This window comes from Lytechinus variegatus, chromosome 15 (assembly GCF_018143015.1).
Source record: "Lytechinus variegatus isolate NC3 chromosome 15, Lvar_3.0, whole genome shotgun sequence".
Classification (NCBI taxonomy): Eukaryota; Metazoa; Echinodermata; class Echinoidea; order Temnopleuroida; family Toxopneustidae; genus Lytechinus; species Lytechinus variegatus.
In genome coordinates, this window is record NC_054754.1 from 16,761,258 (window position 1) to 16,778,566 (window position 17,309).

Below are 17,309 nucleotides of genomic sequence, written 5' to 3' on the forward strand. Positions count from 1 at the left end.
AAGTACCGAGGATTAAGCTTCTAGGCCACTTAGGGCCTTATCACGTACACGTAAATCTTAAAATTGTAATGATTGCAGGCGTTCGTGATTCTAATCATGTTCTAGCTTGGTTTCATACTTGCTTAAAATCCGTCAGCCTTATTTTTCACTGGAATCATTCAAATTACGATTTTTTTTTACCGTGTGAAAGGGCGGTAAGTTGATGACTTGCATTCGAACTTTCTCGTTACTCCCCACCACTCTTGTTTTGTAGATTTGATCTTGGCTTGCAGTTTGAACAAAAAATTCTTACAATTTACCCATGTATGCCATGTATGTCTTTCTTTGCATCATACCCAGTCCCCACTGTCATCGATTTGCACCCAAATTGATACGATGGTCTTAATCGTGGAGTAATCGGAGTGATCGTATCAGATCGTATTAGATCAGTCGTGGTAATCGATTTGATCGTAGCCAAAAAAATTGAATGGTTCAAAACTGAAATTTCGCGATCATTTGTACCTAGTTCCCACTGTCACGATTCAAACGGCGTACTTAATCGTGTAGTAATCGTAGTGATCTTCTCAGATCGTATCAGATCAGTCGTGGCAATCTTATTGATCGTAGCAAATTTTTGAATGGTTCAAATATGTTCGCGATCAGTTACGATAGGCCAATCTTGGATTTCGTAACAAGATTTCGAGCTGTCCGGAACAAATGCAATTTATAAAACGATCCATCAGTAACCATTCAGACACCTATAGCTATTCTAAATCAATGATTATTGAAAATTGTCTTGGTAGTTTGACACAATGTTGGGTTTAATCGTTGAAATAACGTACAAACTCAACTGTAAAAATATGAAATAAATAAAAAAAAATACCATTTTATGGTTTATCTAAAATGATTGAAGCAATAATTCAACGCATTAAACCAGTAAACTTGAACAATAAAATTCATTTCTACTGTTTATTTCAATCGTCAGCTGGCCTGGGCACTCTAGCTCAGAAAAGAGATCGGTCTCTAAAAAAAAAAGGATGATAATACAGTGTTTTTGGCATATGTGTCACATTCATTAACATAATTTACTTTGACTAGAACGATTTAATTCTGTGTTAGGAGAAACAAGTATGGTTTCAGATTGTGTTATAACACCAACGTGGCTGTAGACCGTTTCATTTGATTAATTGATGAGCTCTCCGAGCAGATGACGAATCATAAGCTCCATATCTACTGGTGTATCCTTTTTCTCCTCCTCCTCCTCCTCGTTCGATGTGTATTTGTATACGGTCTGCTTGTCCAATGTCGATGATTTCGTTTCATAGTTTTGAGCTTGTTTACTCGTATTCTGTACGTTGTACGAAGAAGTGGTTTTATTTTGACCCTGTCTCTCCCTTGGCATGAACGCAACAGGCCAAGGCAGTCCTCCGACGATGTCGGCCACCGCTTCGATGTCCTCGGCGGTGACACCCGGCAGGCACAAGCGGTAAATGAGGTACTCGATGGCATCGTGGCGATTCAGGACTTCACCAATGGTCTTGATCTGATTTGGGTTATTCAGTCGATTCATGCAGAGTGGGTGGAGGATTTGTACGGGTTGGAGAGCGGGTGCGGGGGTTGCTTGGTCACCTTCGTCTTCTTCATCGATGTCATTATCGTCCGTTCTCTTTCGCATGAGGTCCTTGTTATCCTAAAAGAAAACGCATAAAATCATATTCTGATACATTTACAACCCACAATAGGAATTTTGATCAAAAATTGTCATTATTTGATCTGAGATCAAATAGTTGTCTTTATAAATTAAAGGAGAATGAAACCATTGGAACAAGATAGCTTGTGTGAAAACAGAAAAATCAAAGAAACAGATCAACAAAAGTTTGAGAAAAATCGGACAAATAATGAGAAAGTTCTGAGCATTTGAATATTGCGATCACTATTGCTATGGAGATAGCAAATTGGCAATGCGACAAAGATGTGTGATGTCACTTGTGAACTCTCCCCGTTACTTTAGTATATATTTCACTTGAATTGCCCCTTTTATAGATCATGTGTTCTTTCTACATAAAGGCATGTAATAGGCCTACATATTTTTCAAGAATACATCATGGATAAAGAGTTCGTATCATCATAAGAAAAAGCAAAAAGAGACATTTTGAGGGTATTTTATAGTCCACCAAAGGGAAAGTTGTTCATCAGTGACATCACACATCCTTGTCGCATTGCCAATGGGAGGATCTCCATAGCATTAGTGATTGCAATATTCAAATGCTCATAACTTTCTCATTATTTGTCCGATTTTTCTCAAACTTTCTTTATTCTTATTCTTTGATTTTTCTGTTTCTACAGAAGCCTACTCATTCCAAAGGTTTCATTCCCCTTTAACAGCTCAAGCTAGTCACTTATTAGGTGTGCGGTGCTGAGACCGTCTTGGAATAGAGACGGGACTCGTGGTTCCTGGAACCGTCATTCTATAACGAATTTCAATTAGTTGGAAATTGTCTTCTCGAATATCGTCTCCAGTATGTTTATATAATTGTGGTATTATAATCCATGCGGGTTAAATTGGACGCAGCATGCTCTTTCGCAAAACTTGTTACGAAATTTAGAATTAAAGTGACATAGTTTAATCTCATTAAATCATAACAATGAGATTGTTTCTAATCAAATGCAGGGGCCGTGGTTCAGAGTTCCGCACCTTCACATGTAACATGTAGAAAAACAATCACTTCTAATCATATAAGAGAAGATTGACGAAATCCCGATAAAATATAAAAACGGGTTTCTTCATATTATCTAGCTATATTTTTTAATGGCGAAACTTTGGAATGCGTTTCTTATATTTTCAAAGAACTCAATTATTTGATGTTATGTAAACTACGAAAAAAATCTCATTAACAGTAGGTTGATTCATAAAAAAAGAATGTTAACAACTTTTTTCTTCACTTACTGATTCTTGGTCATTGACATTGTTGTCTGAATCTGGGGGTGTCACCACCTCGGGTTCAAATGGATTCGGTAAACCAATAATCGGCCATGTCCCCCGATTATTGAGACGATCTACGATCAGCGATACAGCTAGGACGTCCTCTGCGGTGATCGTTGGGATACAGAGACGGTAAATCAGGTACTCTATGACGTCACGGCGAGTCCGGATGTCCCTGATGTCTTCGATCCTATCCGGGTTGTTTAGTCTCTTCTTGCAGATAGGATGAATGGGTGGCTTTGGTGGTGAAGGTGGGGGTGGAGGTGGTAGCGATGTAATCGTACTTTCCGGTGCATCTGTAAGAGCCGCTTGTGTTGAGAACTGCTCATCGTCCTGGCCCTGTGACGCGGTATAGTCCGGGCTCTGAGACGCGGTAGAGTTTTGGTCCTGTGATGCAGTAGAGACCTGGTCCTGTGAGGCGGAAGAGTCCTGCTCCTTATTAGAGTCACCGGTTGGTCTAAACCATTGGTCAAGTGTTGTCTGACCTCTGTTGATCAGCAATTCTCTCAGGACAGTAAGCACATCCTCCTGAAAATGAAAATTGAGGTAAAACGTGGTAGATGATATATCTTGAATTCTCACAAAACAAAAGTCGAGCATCATTATATTGCATTACAGAAGATTCCCTCAAAATTATCGATGTCTTATACTCTTTCAAACCCATTCTTGATATGAAATGTATAAATACTAGATATGTCTCATTTATTCAACCCACGATTAATAGTATAAAAAGTGTGTTGAAAAGGATCAAAATAATTGTTTAACAATCGTTGATAGCTACACTAAACTAGTTTGGGTTGCGATCGTTTTAAGATGGAGCATTATAAGAAAATACAAATAGAACGAAAAAATGTAATACTAAATACATGAAATAATTGGATTTAATAGCGCTTTTCCCAGAGGATACAAAGCGCTGTTAATTGCATAAGTTAAGGTTTATGGTTAATATAAGTGTGTTTTGAGATGTTTTTTTTTTGAAGAGGTTAAGAGAAGAGAGGTTTCGAAGAGTTTGAGTTTGTTCCAAAGACGGGGGCAAGAGGTTGAAATGAGTTGAAACCGGCCTGTTTTCTGGACTTTGGAATTACATAGGAAGGAGCAGCAGTAGAACGAAGACAGTAAGTAGATCTTAATTGTTGCTGAAATAATGAAGAAATGTAAGAAGTGTGGTTGACAGAGACTTATAGGTTTGAACAAGTATTCGATAATGTATTCTATTAGAAACAGGTAGCCAATGTAGTTCACTTAGAAGAGGGGTAGCATGACACCATTTTGGTTTTTGACAGATTAATCGTGCATATTTGTTCTGAAGGCATTGCAGTCTTCCAAGATCCTGTTTACTAATACCCCCAGCAAGCATGCAACCACCACTTTATGTATATTCCAACAAAAATCAAAGCTTTTTCTCTCTGAAAAAATGACCTATTCAGGAGTTCCTATTCTGTATAAATATATATATATTCCAACAAAAAAAGTACATATTCAGGAGATTTTCTTTACAAAACTGCATCAAGCCACCATAATTGGGTAAAAATCGGTTTCCCGGGATGGGGACTAATGATAAAGAAAGCTTCATATTTGATTAAAACTAACTACTTTCCGGTCTCTAAAGATTAACGATTAAAGTAACTTCCTAAAAACTGCTTCAAGCCCCTTTAACGCCCCCCCCCCAAAAAAAAAAATATCGGTTTCTGTGATAAGGGAATGTTAATACACAAATCACTTTATTAAATGAAAATCATAATCTATATACGCCTTTGCCTATTTTTTTAAGAGTGTTAATCGGGTATTTTTTCTCTGAAAACTGCCCCAAGCCCCCCCCCCACAAAAAAAACATATCGTTTTCTATGATAAAGGAACCTTGATACAAAAATCGCATTTTTAATTTTTTTTTTTTTTTTAGTAATCTTTTATTCTCTTCTCTCATAAAACACAATTGAACATAGTAAAATATAACGTTCATTACAAAGTTTGATTTGAACTTACAAATATTATGGTTACATTTGACAATTCTTAACAAAAAAAGAATTTAAACAATGTCATAAATAAATTCTAAATCAATTCAATTTGTTGTAAGTGTCTGATGTACATTCTTTTCTCTTACATTTTTATATATACATAATACATATGTTAATTGAAGCGAAAAAAAAGTACAGCCTAAAATCAAATTATTCACCATTTATCACAAAGAAAACTCTGTAAAGAAACCTGTAAGTTTATTAAAATATGGGATTTATGAGAGAAGAATTACTATTGATAATCTTCGGACCTTCCCGCACACTCACATCCCACCCCCATCACACTCAAACCGATTCACGGACAAACACCCCCTGCCCACACACCCTTACACACACACACACACCCGCACACATACCTCACACACACATACCTCCACCAGATCAAATGCATTTCATCTGTCCGCATAAGTGTTAAGGCAGCTGTCATGAAAATAAGTGCATATCATGCATTAATTAAAAACAAAAACAAATGGATTCTGAGTGCCTCGTCATCGTGAAGTGTGAAAGTTGTCCCACTTCCTCAGGTGACCGGATAATTTTCCACGTGCCTCTGCTATTCTTTTTTCCTCCTTTTCATTTTCCAATATCTTTTTCCTTATCTCTTGAGGGGTTGGGGGTCTTCTTTTAGCCTTACTGTACTCAAAGATCATAAATTTGATTAGAAAGATAATATGATTTAGTAATTGTTCCTTCCCTATATCAAAAACCTTAACTCCAATATGAATATCCTTCCAATTAACATTTTCTATTTGACGTAATTTAAATAAACAACCACAGTCTTTCCATAAAGTTTTTATGTATTCGCAGGTGAAGAATATGTGCTCATATGTCTCTTCACATTTGCCACAGAACGAACATAGATTATGTGTTGATAATTTAAATCTAAACAAATATTTTTTAGTATATACAAGTTCATACAGCAATTTAAATTGAAACTCCCTTAACTTGCTATTTAAGGTAGCTACCCTAGGTCTTAAAAATATTGTATCAGTATCTTTTTCAGAAAAGTCATATATTCTTTCAATGTTTTTAACAGCGCATGACCTCTCAGATTTCATGTTTAACAAAGCTTCATAGATTTTCTTTGATGTAACATTAGCTATTGTGTTCACATTTCCATGAAACATAAATTCGAAATTTAAAGCTGTGTCCCTGCATGTGTCTGTTTTCTTCAAGAGACATTTCCACGTTGCTGGAATATTTTTATATACTGTGTGGAGATATTCTATCTCATCTTCTTTTAATCCCATCCTCTGGAAGGCTCTAGATGATTTAAAATTACTCCTGTCATCAACTAAATGATGTATTTTATAAATATTTCTAAGAAATAAGCTTTCTTCAAATAGCATATTTCCGTCCAAACGTATAAATTTATTATTAAAGAATATCTCATTTCTTTTTGACGTTTCCTTTTTAAGCAATATTTCTTTCGTAGCACCCCATATTTCCAACAAACTTATGTAAAAGCTTGGTAGGGACAATCTGCACAAATTTAAAGATATGTTACTAAAAAGTATTAGTAAGCCTCCAAAATTACGTGTCCTATTTATAAAAAATCGTTTCCATCCTATTTTCGAATCTCCGAGTATGAGTCTCTTTAACCACATAATCCTTTGTGCAAATACAAATAAGTTAAAATCTATCATTCTAAGCCCTCCTTTTTCGTAATCCATGCACATAATGTTCCTTTTTATTTTGTCTTTCCCCTTCCATAAAAATTCAAACATTAACGTTTCAATATCATGAAAAACCCAAGGTGGTACTGGGGTGAGTGACGATACAAAAATTATTTTAGAGAGTGCAAATGTTTTCAACAATTGAATTTTTCCCATTAGAGTGAGATCTCTCTGTTTCCACCAATTCAACAAATTTTTAATTTTGCTTAAGATCTCTTTATAATTTATCCTTTCCTGTACCTCCACATCCAATGAAAAAGTTATACCCAATATTTTAATGACTTCTACTACTTTACCAAAAGGCATTCTAACGTTTTCTTCGGAGAGGGGGCCTAACAGCAAAATAAAGGTTTTGTCTTTATTTATTCTCAAACCTGATATTTTTTCAAAATTTTCAAAGGTTTTTTCTATGTTATCTATTGATAACGGATCTTTTATGAAAAGGGTCATATCATCTGCATAAAGTATTTGTTTAACTTCAAAATCACCAAAGTGAATTCCACGTATATCGGAATTTTTACGAATCGAATGAGCTAAGACCTCGATACATAAAATAAATAAATAGGGAGAGAGCGGGTCCCCCTGCCTTACCCCCTTTTCAACGCAGAAATACCCTGTAGATATGCCTCCATTAAAAACACAGCTTGAGGCTTTATTATATAATGTTTTAATCCACCTACACCAAGATGCTCCAAAACCGAACTGACGTAAAACATTTTGTAAAAATACGTGGGACACAGAGTCGAATGCTTTTTCAAAGTCTATTGCCATTAAATAGCCCGGAATATTATTTTGTTTCGTATAAAAAATCATGTCGTCTATTAACCTTACTGCCTCTCCTATATTTCTGTCATTTATATATCCAACCTGATCAATATGAATAATTTCATGCAATACTTTTTTAATTCTTATTGAGAGAGCTTTTGCTAAAATCTTATAGTCGACATTCAGTAATGAAATTGGCCTGTAATTCTTAGTAAACAAAGGGTCTTTTCCGTCTTTCGCAAACATAATAATAACTGCTTGTTTTTGATGTGCCGAAAGTTCCCCCTTAGAAAAAGATTCATTTAAAGCGTCTACTATCAAATCTCCTATTATAGACCAAAATACTAAATAGAATTCAACACTAAGCCCATCGTTTCCCGGTGTTTTATTAAGTTTCATTTGTTTTAAAGCTTCCAAACATTCACCTTGAGTTACTTTTCCTTCACAAATGTCTCTTGAAGCCGGTTCTAATTCCGGTATATCTTGAAAAAAGGTATCTTCCATAATCTCGTATTTTTCGCCTTCCTGTTGCGAGTATAATTTACTGTAAAATCTTTGTATTTCCTGAATTATTTCATTTTGATTAAAACTGATTTTTCCTTCTATCATTAGTTTACGTATTACTGTTTTTCTTTTATTAGATTCCATCAGTTGAGTAAAATACCTTGTATCTCTTTCACCACTTTCATAATATGATGCTCTAGATCTTACCTTCACTCCCTCATTTACGTAATTATAAATTGCTTTTAATTCATTTTGTTTACCTTCTAATAATTCTATTTTTTGCCTGTCTACCTTTCCTAAAAGATCGTTTTCTAAAACCAATATTTCTTTCTCCAAAATCTTTATTTTTTCCTTCCGTATCTTAGCCTTTTCTTTAGAATATTTTCTTGTAAAACTGCCAATTTTCATTTTTAGAAAATCCCAGAGAACTCTCTTATCTGCAATTTCTTCTTTAAATTCTTCCTTCAATCTTAAAATTTCCTCTTTCATCTTTTTCTTAAAATCTTCATCGTTACATAAACTATTATTGAATTTCCAGTAAGAACTTTTAAATTTTAAATCAGATGGCAGATTATAGCAATGCAACTGAACTGCTGAATGATCTGGTGCTAAGGATGGAAGTATTTTACAATTTGAAATAGTCTCTTCTAAAGTTTCTGATACAAACCAATAGTCCAATCTACTTTGCATGAAAGGGTTCATTTGTTTGTAGGTATATTGTTTTTTAATTCCATTTCTTTTCCTCCATATATCTATCAATTTATATTCAATCAAAAAATCATTGAAAAGAGATTCAAATTTGGAATTCATATTTTGCTTACAAGTACCCCTATAATCTAGGTCTTTATCTCGTATCATATTGAAATCTCCTCCTATTATTATGGGGTAATTATTCTCATTTATTCTTTTTAATGTTGTATTGAGCTTCCTCAAAAAAGTTATTTGCTCCGATTCTTTCCCTCGAACTGGGAAATAAACGTTTGCTAAAACTAAATCAAACCCCTGTATGTTGCATTTCCAAATTATAAACCGACCTTCTTCATCAGCAATGACTTTTAAAACTTGGGCATCTAGCTTAGCATCTACAAGTATACTAACTCCTTTACTATGACTCGTACCATGACTGAAATATATATTTCCAACCCATTGTTTTTTCCACCTCTCTTCGATATCTTTCGTACTAAATGTCTCCTGTAAAAATACAATATCTGAACGTTTATCACGACACCAATCAAAAATTTTTCTCCTCTTTGATTCTTCTCTTATCCCTTTTACATTTAGAGAGATGAAATTACAATCAATGGATATCTTACTAGTGCTACACTCCATATAAATTATTTATAAGTAATAATATACTTGTCCACATTTTACTGCTTCTAAATACTGACGGCGAGGCACTTTCAAATACACATCTGCTATCCTTGATCCTAACATCATTTTCACTGAGACGTCCACACCCATGCGGACAGAGAGATACATAACAAACAATAACCATACATTCCCCACAAAGACACACCTCCCAATTCACACACAACAAAGGGAATCGCCATAGTGTCGTAAGCATTAGAACTTAACCTATAATTCCCGTATTCGCCGCCCCCCCCCGACACCTAGGAAAATGAATTTAAACAACAAAACGACAAAAAACATTAAAATGAAAGGAATCAAATGCCAAAATATAAAAAAGAAACCAATGCAAATATATGAGACATAATAAAGAATTGAAATTAAAAACCAAAATAATTTGAACTAATATCAATTATCTTTCTTTTTTTTCTTTTGTATATTATTTACAATATCTTTAATCATGTTAATAAACATGACATGCACGTTTCTAAAAAAAGAATAGATTTCATTTTTTTCAAAAAAAAGGGCATCAGACCCGACAGATTATGACCTGTACCCGCTAACGATCCCTTTCCATTCTATAAACCCCATGTCAGGGGCTACTTCCCCTTTAATAATTGTATCCCATTAAAAATATTCTCGATACAATGATTACCTTTCAAAAAAGCACAATTTTAAATTGACGACATCTTCGCATTCATGAAAGTTAGTTTTCCCAGGGTAATAATGAGGCGAAGTATTAATAAAGAATTAATTATAAACAGAACATAAAACAATGCACCTTTACGCTTGAAAGGCCGTTTTGTCAACGGTTTCCTGACTATATCTTAATCGAAATATAGGACATCCCCCTACAATAAGCTTTTTTATCCACCATCTTATCTGTTTCCTTCCTTTGTTATTGAGATATATCAGGTATATACAAAATAGTTTAAGCGGCTACTATTCGACATACTTCATCAGTATATGCTTAGTTAAAAAAAGAAAAGGCTAACCATTTGTTTACCATTTATTTCCTCATTAAGTCAGCTCACTTGCCTAAAGCCCCCTTCCTAACTAATCATCAGGACCAAGGTTTGTTGTCATCATACCGGACTTAATCTTGTGAAAGAGTAACAATATCACACCCAAGGGCCCAAGTATCTATTTATTCCATTCTCAAAAAATCTGCTTCAAGATGTTAAGTATCTATCTCGCGACCAACAACAGCACATAAGAGCCTGCTCAAGTTAAATTAACAAGAGGGCATTAAGGCATGATACCCCGGCATAATACCAAACAAATATTTTCCGACCCACCCTTGACGAGTGGCATGTATATGAGGTACACAATATATTAACTTCAAGCATTGATCTTCAGTTTTGAACGACCATAGTGGCATTCCGATGCAGTATATCTGACCACTCGTAACAATGTGGAATTTTCCCAGTCGAGTGAATGCAAAGTGACTATCACTTAAAAAAACAATTAAGATAAATTTATACCCTTTGACAATTCACTCTTAATAATATGTTCAAAACTGTGGAAATACGACAGTATGCCTGATCAACTGAGTGTTGCCAAGTGGCATGTTTGAAACGTGTAACGAGTGATCAAACAACCGAGAAAATATGCCTAATCAATATAGCACTTGACATAGCAACGATACCATTTATCTTGATTAATTCAATCAAGTTCAATAAGCCATTAGGCATTAAGGCATGATGCAAAACAGTCGTTTTCCTATTCACCCTTGCCGAGTGGCATGTGTGAAAGAGGTACACATTGTATTAACCTCAACCATTGTAACTCTTAGATTGAACATAATGGCATACCGATGGAGATATCAGCTCCACTCTTACAATAATTGGGATGTGAAATTCTGGTGTACAAAGTATAAATACGGTATTGTGTCAAATCTTTTTCTAACCGACACTCCACCCTGATAACTGTGAAAATTTGGATGAATAAAAAAAAATGATCATTTAGTTTTAGTTAATACAAGGCACGCACAATTTGCGGAATGACATGACTCTGTATAAATTCCGTTGGCCAATGTTTAAATGACCAAAAATAATCAGAGTAACAATTCCATTCACAATAATGTGGAATTTCCCTTGTCAAGTGGAATGTAATGTAAACTATCATTAAAACAATTAAAGTAATTTTATACCTTCTGACATTCCACTCTTAATGAAAATATATTCAAAACTGGCGAAATACGGACAATAAGGTATACATGTTCAACTGAGTGTTGCCAAGTGGCATGTGTAAAAACGTAACATGCGATCAAACAAAAAAAAAGTGCCTAATCAATGTTGCACTTGACATAGCATCGATTTCATCGTAATTATTTCAACCTTGAAGTTCAGTAAACAGTCAGGCATCAAGGCATGATGCAAAACAATGATTTTTCTATTCAACCTTGCTGAGTGGCATGTATATAAGAATATAATACAATGTATTAACATCCAGCATTGTAGCTTGTCTTTTTGATCGAACATAATGGCATACTGATGCATGATATCAGACCCCCTCTTACAATAATTGAGATGTGAAATTCTGGTATACAAAGTATAATACGGTATCGAATGAAATCTTTTTTAAACCGGCACTGTACCCATAAATGTGAAAGTTTGGATGAATAAAAAAAAAAAAAAAAAGTCCTTAATTTTAGTCAATGCAAGGTACGCATAATTGACTGATACTTGCGGAGTGGTCAGTAGCGGACCGCGACCCGGACGAGACTAAGCACTGGGGGGGGGGGCACTGCATTGTCTGTGAACAATGCCGCCCCCCCCCCCCAACGCCTCGCGTCCTCCGGGCCACGGTCAGCCACTGAATATGTATAAACTCCGTTGGACAATGCTTGAATGCAAGCTTTTATGACATTCTTTAAAGCCAATTTATACCATCTGCTATCCAGCCACTCTTTAAAGCCAATCTACCATCCAGCACCCCGCCCTAAAAAAAACATTCGTATTCAATTTGGGATGGACAAAAATAATCAGCGTAACAATTCTATTCGCAACAATGTGGAATTTTCCCTGTCAAGTGGAATGTAATGTCGACTATCATAAAAACAAATAAGGTGATTTTATTCCTTTTGACATTCCTTTCATAATGAAAACAAATTACAAAAGCTGGCTAAATATGAACAGACATTCAGGTATGCATGATCAACTGAGTGTTGCCAAGTGGTATGTGTAATAATGTAACACGCGATCAAAATAATAAAAAAAAGAACCTGACCAACATAGCACTTGACATAGCATCGCTTTCATTGATCGAAATTATTTCAATCAAGTTGAGTTCAGTGAACAATTAATCATTAAGGCATGATGCAAAACAATCATTTTCCGATTCACCCTTGCCGAGTGGCTTCTTTTGTTATTCTTCTGTAAACCAATACAAATTGAGATTTGGTATGAGAAGAACTGCTATAACCATGTGCCATTTATTAAACTAGCATTATACGTGATAAAGGAATGAAGAAAAGGAAAATCAATAAAATAAATGGTAGAATACTTAAGATTCCATATAAAATAGCGTCGTTTTAATAAAAACAACTAGAACAAAATAAAGCAGATTTCTTGCCTCTCAATTAGCTGGTTACATTCAATAACGTTAATGGAGCTATTCAAATTGCCCATGCTAATTTGTTTAGAGCCATTGTAACATATAGCTCTATTCAAATAATGTTCTCTGCCAATTAAAGCTATCTGCCTGAAGCAAATCTTTCTATTCCTTCATTTTTTTTTGTTTCATTGAATATGTAGATCAATAACCATTAATAAAATTTCAAACATTCTAATTGTTGGAAGAGTCATCCCGTGTGCTTATTATAAAAACAAACAAACAAACAACCAAACAAAAACAAAAACCTGGGATGTGCGATAGAAAAAGACGTAATACATAGTCACCAGCAATGATGCAAAATTGTAAATGCACACAGAGCTATTCATCCTGTCTATTACCTTCTCTAGCAATATTTATTCTTTTATGAAACTGATTTAAGGTTATGCCTTTAAATTAGACTAAGAAGATTTACTGTCATGTGCATTCCATTCCTTTTTTCTTTCTACCCCCTTTTTGGGGCTAAAAGTGGTTTAGTGAATGAGCCAAGAGCTCCTTGAGAAAACCCTTCATACCTTGCAAATTCATGCTCAAAATTAATTAATTGTAAGTTAGGTAATATTTGTGTACCTATATATCTTTTCCACAAAATCATAAAGGGTGATTGTTCCATCAACGTCTTCTAGTTTCTTCATTCTAGATAAAGATTCTTCTTGTTGCATGAAATATCTTTAATAATCAAAATATAAGCCCTGTTGCTTTTCACTTTTGAAACGCTTCATCTCCTTTCCTTCCTTAAAAAAATAGTTTTTAGTATTAAACTCGTTCTCCATCCAGCAGTGATCAATGTTGATAAGAGTGCACAATATTTGTTCTCACACCACGCTTTAGTTATTGCTGTTATATTTTCCTGTCTTCTTTATCCTGCATTTCTCTTGCTTTTTTGGTTTGAATAGGAATATACCATTCTTCAATCATCCTCATTGCATCTTCCACAAATAATGAAACAATTTTGCTTTCAGTTGACTCGCAATTTGTTATGAAATATTTATCAAACCAAATTCTTATCAGTTAAACGGTTTAAATGATGTTTAGAAGGGTCTCACTTAGCGAAAAACCTCTTTAACTCCGTTGTCTAGAAAATTAAATGCTTAGTGTAAGCGAATGTAAACATAAATGATACTTATCCAAGCTTTTCTCCTTGCAATCTCATAGCGCCAGTTGCTTATTCCGGGAGATTATGCTCTGCACCAGCAGCTACCTGAAGACGTATTCCTGGGTTACCGGGATGTGTCTCCGTAGGAAGTGGCCGAATGAACGCATGTTGCCTCTCCCGTGGCACATAAACTCGATCGATGTACAACTTCCAAGGTTCGCTTCGGGAGAAATAAGCCATCTTACCTGAAGACCGGGCTGCCTTTAAGGCTGGCAATTGAGCTCGTTGACGTTCTCTTATTCGCAGTGGGAGATCCTCTGTAATAAACATGTGTGAACCTTTCAAATTCTTCGCCTTTTGAAACACAGCAGCGCGATCTTTATATCTCAAAAATCTTGCAATGATGGGGCGCGGTCTTCTGGTAGAGTTGATCCGATGGGCTCGTTGAAATTCAATCCTATCTGCAACCGCTCTATCAAATCTAAGGTGCTCCACAAAAAAGTCCCGTAAAAGGTTCTCCACATTTTCCTCTTGATTACCTTCTGCTATTCCGTGGAAAAGTAAATTTTCCCGATTAATGTATGCCTTGAGACTGTCAATTTCCTGGTTGACTATTTCCTTATCCTCCTTTATTTTCTGCTGAAGTTCTGAAATACTTTGTTCATTAAAAGTGACCGAATTCACAACATCGTTAAGTTTTTCTTCAAATTTCTTTATTTTGGCTTCAAAGTTAAGTTCCAAAACTTGAATTCTATCTAGAACCTTTCCTATCTCCTCTGCTAACAGATTCTTAATGGCAGGCAAGAGAGCAGGTCCTTCTGGACTAGAGCCGGTAGATGGTCGGGGGCGTTTCCCGCCTTGTTTCCCTCGATGACCGCTCGACATTTTCGTAGTTCCCGATATCTTTTTCAACTTCAAATATCCACGTTACGTAATGGGAGAGAGGAGGCGAACCTGCGATACGTGTCACTCTCTGACGAACATGCTCCGCATGAAAATCATAAACGATACACTGATCGTAATTGATTTTCTGCATGGGTAACAGAGGAATATTTTTTATATAAAAACGTTTAACTCCTTGCAGTTTTTCTAAAAGGTGATGGTCCTAGAAATCCAGAAAAATGTCCAAGCTCAATTTAAAAGGATTAGTCTAATCTAATTCAGTTCAAATTCAAATAAACATTTTCTTCTATTTCAAAACATTTTTCATAAACATTAATTCATACAAAAACTCAAATTGTTATGAAGAATATAAATATGTACATGTTTGGTTTAAAGGCGTATATCCTAAAAGCCGAGGCTTGTGGCAGGATACGTCAATAGGCAAAAATACAATACAGAAAACAATACAAAGGAAAGGGCAGAGAAAGGGAAATAAGAGAGGGAGACGTGAGCGTCTCCCTCGAAATAAGTCATTTGGTAATCATAATTGGCATTCTGAACTAGGAAACATTAAAAGACAAGAATAAAGAATGAATGAAACATTTTACATTTATGTTCGATAAAGATTACGACATCATTATTACCTTCAAAATCAGAAATTGAAACGCTGTCTAAAATATCTTCCAAGGACGTAATGGAAATTTGATTTTTTTTAATTGGGGAGCATTATTGATAGTTTTTCTAATAAAATCTTGAACAAAACCCTAACCATTTTCTCTCACAATAACATGCTCCCACCTTCATTCCACAATTTTTATACTCTGAATACATCTATTCATTCATACCCTACCCGTAACTCTTCAAATTTCCATTTAATTAACCCCAAATTGCTTATTGCGCAGAGATCCATAAGACACCATGGTCCAGATTTGTGGAACTCTCTACCAGAGCCTGTTAAACAATGTTCGTCTCTTCGCTCATTTAAGGCAAACGTTAAATCTATGTTATTATCAGAATACTTGAAGTAAAATTTCTGTGTCGTATCCTTTTTATCGTGAATTTATTCCTCCTTCGTTTTAGTCATTACCAATATCTTCATCTTGACCATCATCATCTCCATGGCCTTCATCATCACCATCAACATCACCATCATATCACCATCACCCTCAGCTATTTGAAAGAATATGCCCATTCTGCTTTATCAATGTTATAAATGTATTAATTCAATTAGTATAAGTTTGGGATTGTCTTTTTTTTTTCAAGCAATCTGCTTATGATGACAATCCTTCTCCTGCAAATTGTGAACATCATATAGTTAATCATTTTTGTCTGAATTATCTTTTTAGTAATCTTTATTTACAATTTATGCCAAAAATGCTAACATATTATGTTTATTATGTTATGAAAAATGTATTATACAAATGTTATGGATGCAGAAGAAAACAATAAATGGTTTCGTTTTTTCTTTCATGAAGACTGTCTCAAGCCCCATCTAAATAATCATCTTTCTAGAATAGGGACAAATTAAAATGAAAATTCCTGGATTTTTTGTTCTCAAAAAGCCGCCTCCTAACAAAAATGAAAAGGTCTATATGTTTTAGATTATTAACACTTCTTATAAAGCTCTTACTATTGATGCTTATATGGATTTTTCATATTTTGCATCACTGTGCTTTAATAAATTTATTAAAAGAAAGACCTAACACTTTTAAAACTTACTCTTATCTTGAGGTTTTGATTCATAGTCGGAGCCCCGGGCGTCGGAGCTGCTGTAGACGAATGAATGCTACAAACTACGAGAACGAGCACGGTTGGGAGAAACATGTCGAAAAGCAGTCACTGAATCAAACTATTTAAAAAGCTGACCGTTTCTTGCTGAAGACTGGGAGTGAAATGAGAGAAGAGATTACCATCGAGATGCAGAGCAAATGTGATTTATTAATGCGGCTGAATAGACCAGTTCGTAGTTACTTCATGGACAATTTTGGTCAAATGACCTTTCATTTCTTTCATTATGATAGGCATATTTCAAAGCAAGATATTACGTAAGCTTGTCTTACATAGCAGGATGAAGAAATTGAATAGACCAGGTGACTAGAGCATTTTTATGAAGGTATTTGTTGCATTCCAACTGTGAACGCATATCATAGCATGTTGCACAAAGTACTTGGCAATCTGTGAAATACCAGTCGTTCGTGGACGCATTGTTGTTTTTGTGGCTGTAAATGAAAACCACTTTTCAAAAGAATATATGAATAATCAAGACGTCAAAGTTGGTGCTTATCTCATTAGATTTTAAACCACCATTTCACTTTAGTACAAATGACCTTTCTCCAGAAGTGACGCTTCACTTCCCGCCCCGCCCATGGGTGGTGCTACGGAGGAAAATGGGGTAGCCGCCCCTTTGAGTTTTTTTTCTCATGATGGGGAAAGGACAAAATGGAAAT

At 35.1% G+C, this 17,309-nt stretch overlaps 1 protein-coding gene across 2 annotated transcripts; it reads right to left on the reverse strand.

The window, feature by feature from the left end:
- Positions 1-934: 934 nt before the first annotated feature.
- On the reverse strand, positions 935-16,816 carry LOC121428631. Of its 2 annotated transcripts, none has more exons than XM_041625395.1 (3): positions 16,582-16,816; positions 2,927-3,490; positions 935-1,669 (listed from the first exon to the last, which is right to left on the reverse strand). In XM_041625395.1, the coding sequence occupies exons 1-3, from the start codon at positions 16,684-16,686 to the stop codon at positions 1,163-1,165; spliced, it is 1,176 nt and encodes a 391-aa protein (XP_041481329.1). In that variant the 5' UTR covers positions 16,687-16,816; the 3' UTR covers positions 935-1,162. The 2 variants fall into 2 exon arrangements, with proteins under 2 accessions (XP_041481329.1, XP_041481330.1); XM_041625396.1 differs by having other exon boundaries at positions 16,588-16,815.
- Between the last annotated feature and the right edge of the window lie 493 nt (positions 16,817-17,309).